This window comes from Symsagittifera roscoffensis, chromosome 2 (genome assembly GCF_963678635.1).
Source record: "Symsagittifera roscoffensis chromosome 2, txSymRosc1.1, whole genome shotgun sequence".
In the NCBI taxonomy this organism is placed as follows: domain Eukaryota; kingdom Metazoa; phylum Xenacoelomorpha; order Acoela; family Convolutidae; genus Symsagittifera; species Symsagittifera roscoffensis.
The window spans coordinates 85,379,226-85,386,399 of NC_087063.1; the positions used below are offsets into that span (position 1 = coordinate 85,379,226).

At 36.4% G+C, this 7,174-nt stretch overlaps 2 protein-coding genes across 2 annotated transcripts in view; one reads left to right on the forward strand and one right to left on the reverse strand.

Moving 5' to 3' along the window:
* The window catches only part of LOC134840728 (uncharacterized), a 486,809-nt gene that overhangs the window by 205,079 nt on the left and 274,556 nt on the right, over nt 1–7,174 (forward strand). The window lies entirely within an intron of this gene.
* The window catches only part of LOC134840036 (uncharacterized), a 9,893-nt gene continuing 3,098 nt past the window's right edge, over nt 380–7,174 (reverse strand). The window contains exons 4-6 of the mRNA XM_063855663.1: nt 3,927–4,172; nt 2,934–3,082; nt 380–1,759 (exon numbers count right to left, since the gene is read on the reverse strand). Coding sequence (XP_063711733.1) covers nt 1,523–1,759; nt 2,934–3,082; nt 3,927–4,172 — 632 coding nt within the window. The 3' untranslated portion in view covers nt 380–1,522. The remainder of the gene's footprint in view (nt 1,760–2,933; nt 3,083–3,926; nt 4,173–7,174) is intronic.

Consider the following 7,174-nt stretch of genomic DNA (forward strand, 5'->3'; position numbering starts at 1 on the left):
ACGGATGTATTTTAAAATATAGTAATATTTCAATTATAGAGCGCGATAAATTTGTTGCTGCATAAATAGATCAGATCAAAAAGAAACAAAAGAAAACTTTGAAATGCCTTAGACGGTTGGTGCGCAAGTAGCACAAAAAGTTCCGACCACGATAGTAAGAAAATAAAACGAAAACTTTCATTTTTTTAAATTGAAGTCGAATATAACTAATTCAAAATTACAATTGCATATGCGTAAGTTCTAGACTTTCATTCAGATCCTTTCATGACAAAAGATCTGAAAAAAATCTTAGAACTCAGACATATTCGATGGTAATACTAAATAAGGTATATTCGACATCAGCCTTCCTCGACAAAAGAATAGAAAATTTTTTTTAAAATGAAAAACTAAATTCGAAAATAAAGAAAGGGCTAAAAACACCTGCGAAAACTATTTATACTTGAGCAAAACGAAGCTTTCACTGCTTGCTTTGAATTGCAAGGCTTGACATTTATAAGTCTATTATATATAAGACCTCAGGCGCGGATCTAGGAATTTCTTGAGGGGGCGGATTTTCAAAAAAAAATTGAAAATTATGTCGACCTTTTATTTTTTGGTCGACCAAAGCTCTCCCAAACCGGCGTTTTTAAGCACTTTTGGAAAATTTTGAAAAGGCGTTTTTAGGCACTTTTGGAAAATTTCTACCAAAAAATTGCGTTTTTAGGCACTTTCGAAAATTTCGAAAAAGCGATTTTAGGCACTTTTGGAAAATTTCGACCAAAAAATTGCGTTTTTTCGGCGCGCGCTCCCCTCTCAAAATTAGAATAGATTGGCGCTCGAAATTAGACTCGATCTGCCTTACTCGCTCGAAATTAGACTAAAACCCAAAACTTTCATCAGGTTTTTCTCGACACTGGGAAATCTTTTAAAGTTCGTTCAAATCAGGACTGAAGGGGATGTCATTTGATATACCAGTGGTAGCTGAATTTGCGTGGAAAACAAAGAGATAAAAAACTAAAACACCCGAAGACAAAGTTCCACCCCAATTCAATGGTCGGAACAAAAACTTTGAGTTGCGAAAAGTTTTTTTTTGTTTTTTTTTTTCATTTTTTAAGAACTCTAATGTGACCTCAGGCACAGTGGCGTGCACAGGAACTTTTCGAAGAGGAGTGTTGAAAAATCGTGGAAATTTTTTTGACCTTTTTTAAGTCGACCAAATTGATTTTCCAAGCTCCCGTAAACTGTTTTGAAGACCTTATTTTGCCAAACTTACTTGCGCGGCGGGAAAATTTTTCAACAAAAAGTCAGTCAAAATGATGTTTAAAGTCACTTTTCGAAAATTTTTGGCACTCCCGCCCTCGCATTTAATTTAAATTGGCGGCAAAAGCTCTTTTTAGAAAATTTTTAGGTTTGGTCAACTAAAAATGAATCTAAAATATTACCAAAAGGAGATCAGAATTTGGGGGGGGGGGGGGGCGACCCCCCTTTCCTTCGACACGCTACTGCTCAAGTTTTTTACAGTTTAAGAAGAACAAGGTATCGACTAAGTGCTAGTTGAACTACTGGCAATATCATTGCAATGATTACTGTTATGGACATGATCGTTTCTATTTCCTGAGAAGTGTTGTTCTGATGGAATATGTTTCCCTGAGTTAGTGTCGCCTGGCTTCTTCTTCTCTCCTTCCACTTCAACTGCCACCTGATCCAATTTGTCTTCGCGTGTAGTTGGACGAGACGGGGACTCCGTGTCTGCAGCAGCAGCAGTCCCTATTACGTCTACCTATAACACACAGAATGCTGCTGTTTTACACTGATCCACCCTACAATCTACGCCATAGTAGCTTATGCCAAAATATGCTAAAGACTTCAAAAACTATCTTCATCAGAGTAAAACTAATTTTTTGTAATAAACTCGGTGCGCAAAAGTAAACACAGAGGCGAAGCATTTGCGACTTAGGTTGGAAAAAAGAAGGATCGTACTAATACACTCGCTTTGCAAGTGTAAACAATCCGACAATGTGAAAAAAAAAATTACTCTGAAAAACTTGCATGTGGGAATGGGGTTTGGGAGTAAAAAGGGCTTTTATTTTTGTTGCCCAATTTTCCCAAAAGGTCCCCCTTTGGTATAAATTTAAGAGATCCAGGTTTGGCTGGCTAACATCAAAAAAATTTGTAAAGGCGCCAATATAAGTAAATTTGAGGGGTAGTGCGCACCCAAAAAACAATTTTTTGGTCAAATATTTTTGAAAGTGCTCAAAAGTCTATTTTTGCCGGTTTTTTTCCGGTTGACAAATAGGGTCTTTATAGCATTTTCGGAGAGCTCGGAAAAACAAATTTGTCGACCTCAAAAAAGGTCAACAAAATTTTCAATTTTTTTTTTTCGAAACACCCCATAGAAAAATTTCTGCATACGACACTGTCTCTTCCACTAACTTTCAGTTACCTGGTCACAAAATAAAACAGATACAGCTCAGGAGCGCATTTGAAGTAAGAATTATACTTTCACCTTCGGCGCCAACATATACTAATTTTGAGGGGCGCGCGCTGAAAAACGCAATTTTCGAGGGGCGCGCGCTGAAAAACGCAGTTTCAGCGAAAAACGCTGAGATTGCGCTTACTCGTTTTTTTTTTGAAAACCCTCCCCACTTTTTGAGAAAATCTAGATCCGCGAATGATTTAGCTGAGAGAAAAAAAATCTGCGTAAATTGACGATACTTGTTCAAAAAGAGAGATGAAAGCAAGTTCACAAACAGCATAAAGAAAAAAGTTTGTTTTGAACAAAATAGAAAAAAAAACTTCCCGGGCAATTCTAAGAAAGTGATAAACTAGCGCCGGAGACCCTTGAAGACTTTGGGGTTTTGCTACAAATAAAAGTTGACTGACAGTTTATAAACTGAGAGGAAGATGTTTGAATAAAAAGAGACGAGATGAGAGAAGAAGAAGAAGGCACGTGCCCATAGTCGGCTGAGTTGCTGTGCGATGGCGTGAACAGTTTGCTGGGAGTAGAGGTGGGTGGGGTAGCTGATGGTCCAGTGCAGTTGTCCCTGCAGAGTCATGAGCACGTTGCAGAAACAGTCGCCCGATTTGGACTGGTCTGCTAAGGCTGAAAGGAAGCAACGAACACGTGTCTTTGTAGGGAGCTGGAAAGTAGGTTAAATATCAGTGGTGGCCCATTTACATATGGGCCCAATACCCTCCCAACAACTCATCACTCCACACCTTCGCCACCTACAGGGTCCCATTTTGGTACTATTTTACTGCAGCATTTTCGGCTGACATTTTTAAAGCGCCTCTAGAGACAATTTTCCATGTCTGCGGGAGGAGCATGCACAAAAAGGCGATAACTGGCGAATTTTCTGTCCATTGAAAAGTGTTTCTTAATAATTTGGGAGAGCTTCCAAAATCAACTTGGTCGACTAAAAAAGGTCGCTAGCTACCCTCGCATTAAAGATCACCAAAATGGTCTTCACCGTTCACTTTTTTACTCTACAGAATACAAATTACATCACTTCCTTCCATTCCGGCTGTAACAAAAATATGCAACAACATTCACTACATAGTTTCACACACATGTGGTCTTCAAATGTAAGTTTGTTGAAACACTGGCTGCCTACCTTTGAATTTAAATTGGTCAGTATGTTGAACAAAAGCGAAGAGTAAGCCAGCATCACAATCATTTAGCCTCATGTTTCACGCTGCTTAACCCGAAACGAAATAAAAAACAAGGCCATTTGAATTTTTTGGAAAAAGTTTGCTAAACCCTTCCGTAGTTTTGAAAAAAGGTGGCCCACCAAAATGGGTAAACTTTCTAAATTGTTTATGAGCACAGAAGTATGCATGCGGCACCAAAAAGTGGCCTTTGATGTAATTAATGATCGGAAGCAGCAGTTGCCGAACGTGGGGGGTTGGTACTATGTTGATAGAGATGAAAACGAAGATGGATGTACCAATTGACTTCTCCACACAGATGGCGTCGAAGTCCCCACAGGACTGCTGGTCTGTGCAACACACGTGGCCTATGTTGGAGAACTGTATCATGCACAGTCTGCCACAGGGGCGGGGGTGGGAGGAGAAGGCGGACACGAAGTCATGCACCAGCTGGGTGTCCTTCGAGATCCTCCTCTGCACCTCCCCATAGAAAAAGGTCTGGAAGTTCTTCACGTTACCCCTGCACACACAAAAACAGAAAATTACTAGTTACTTCAAAGTACACCAACATTTAAAACACAAAGGACAGGCTGAGCTTCGCACCACTTGCGATACACTACTGAAGGATGAAAGGAACATGACGCTCAAAAATTAGCAAACTGATTTTCGAACGATGTTACAGTTGAAGAGTAAAACATTTTGTTTCTTTTTTTAATTAATTATAAAATTCCAAAAAGGTCCTCGTGTGGTTGTTTTTTGGCATTCAAACATTGGTGCAAGAGTGTCATCGATATCAAAAGTACTACCGGAAAATTAACTGGAAAAATTGGTAAATAAACAAATAAAGCAGACAGTCACCAGAAATAAAGCAGACAGTAAACAAGCTGTAGTGTATGCAAAGTGGACTAAATAATTCGGAGACTAGCCGACCAAAATTTAAGCCTACAACCATGAAGCGGGAAAATCATCCGCAGAAAATTAATACCGAAACAATTGTACATACAACGTTTTGCGTTCCCTATATATGGAAAATTCTAGCCTATGGCAAAAACGATTCGGTTTAAGAAAAAGCTTGGGATTTTTCGAAGTTCCTTGCTCCATTAGCTCGCGCAAAAAAAAACTAAAAAACCTGGAAACCAATTGAAAGGCTTCACTAGAAAAACAGTTTTCTATCCGGTTCACTTTTTGAAAGAAACTTGAATTTTTAAAGTTTCATAGCTTAAACAGCTTCCTAAGAAAAATTAATCTTTTTGCGAACTTTTTTAGTCTATAAAATAACTGGAAATAGCTCTAAGTGTCAAAGCTTAATAGTTTGCTTCGCAAAACTTATACTTTTTATGAACCAAATCAGCGTATGCAAAGCTTAGAAATGTTTGAAAGTTTCATGTTTTAAATAGCTCGCATAGAAAAACTTGAACCTTTTGTTGAAACTTCGCCGGTGTGTAAATTATCTGAACTGATGATTTTATCTGATTACAAAAATTTGATAAAAAATTAAGATTTTTCCGTTTTCCTGAAATGATGCCTTTGCCTAGGTTTTGTGTTCGTCAATTGTGAGCTATCAGAAAAAGTTCACCGTTTTTTCAAAACAAAATATTTCGTATAGCATTTTTTTGTATTGTAATTGAGGCAAAGCGGAAAAAAGTCTATATTATCCCGAAAAATGTCTTTATTCCTATCTGATAGCGCTTGCTAATTGCAAGCGTAGAAACTATTTCATCACTTAAAAACTTAAATGCTCGTGTAAAATATCGCAGATAAATGATTAATTCAGGTCTTCCCAAAATCATTCATCATTAAAAAAAACATTCCATTAATTTTCGCTAAATCAATTCAAATCAAAAACACCCAACCTTAGCCTCTAGTAGAATTGAGATCTGATATGAGGAACATAGCTTGATAGTTTAGTCATGATCCAACTCCATGTCCTCAATCATCAAAGCGGTCAGCAGTTTTTATTTGAATTGATTTAGAGAACGTTAATTGAATGTTTTTTCTTAATTGATAAATGGTTTTTGGGAGGCATCAGAGATGTTTTACACGAAAATTTAAGTTTGTAAGTGATGAAATAGTGTTTACGCTTGCAATTAGAAAGCGTTATCAAATCGGAATAAAGACATTTTCGGGATAATAGACTTTTTTCTGCTTTGCTTCAATTACAATAAAAAAAATGCTATACGAAATATTTTCAATTGAAAAAACGATGAACTTTTTTGATAGCTCACAATTTACGAACACAAAACCTAGGCGAAGGCATCATTTCAGAAAAACGGAAAAATCTTAATTTTTTATTAAAATTTATTAATCAGATAAAATCATCAGTTCAGATAATTTACACAACGGCGAAGTTTCAGCTTCGCAAACACGAGCGAGAAAGCGGCAAAGATTCCGTAGCTTAACAAAACATTAGAAATCAAAAACTCAAATGTTTCATTTAATAAATTGGAATGCTACAAACTTAAGGCAACCACACCACTTTTGCTTGGATTAAATTAGAATGTATCAAACCAGACTAGCAAGCCCGTCTCGAATAATCAATTGGCTCGCAAAAAATTGGTTCTGTTCTGATCAAGCTATCCAAGCAGAAAAAGATTTTTGAACAACTTCAAGTTAGGACATATCTTAAATCGGTTTGAAAAACTTCAGGTTTCACAGAACGAATCGTTTACTGAAAAAGTGAAGATTTTCTAAGCAAGCTATGAAACTTTGAGATATTTCAAAATAATTCATGAAGCAATCAAATTGGATGACGCAACTTAACTCAATTAGCAAAAAGTTAAGTTTCTCTAGGCAAGTTTGACAAAAAGTTTTCTTAGTAAGCTATTTTAGCTATGAAATGAAACTTTTCAAGTTAATTCACATAGCGAACTGGTTCACAAAAGGTTCAAGTTTTTCTATGCAAGCTATTTAAAACATGAAACTTTTTTTAAAACTTCTAAGCTATTGCATAAACTGATTTGGTTCACAACAAGTATAAATTTTGCGAAGCAAACTATTAAGCTATGACACTTAGAGCTATTTCCAGTTAAGATTTTTTTTCTTAGGAAGCTGTTAAACTATGAAACGTTAAGTAATTCAAATTTTTTTCAAAAAGTGAACCAGATGGAAACTGTTTTTTTTTTGTGAAGCCTTTCAACTGATTTCCAGGTTTTTCAGTTTTTTAGTTTTTTTTGCGCGAGCTAATGGAGCATGGAACTTCGAAAAAAAACCAAGCTATTTCTTAGACCGAATCGTTTTTGCCAAAGGCTAGAATTTTCCAAAGCAAGCAATTCAAGCTATGAAACTTTGACATAATTCAAGACATTTAATGAAAGAAATCGGTTCACGAAAAACTTGTTTAAGCAAGCGATTCGAAACTTTGAAACAGTTCGAAACTTCGAAAACTACGAGACTTTAAAAAAATGTCCGAGAAAATTCAGAGATTGACTCAGTTTACGAAAAATTTAAGTTCTTCTAGGCAAGCTAATAGCGCTATGCAACTTTGAAATATTTCATAAACAGAATCAGTACGCGAAAAACCTAAAAAATTTCTAAGCAAGCTAATCAA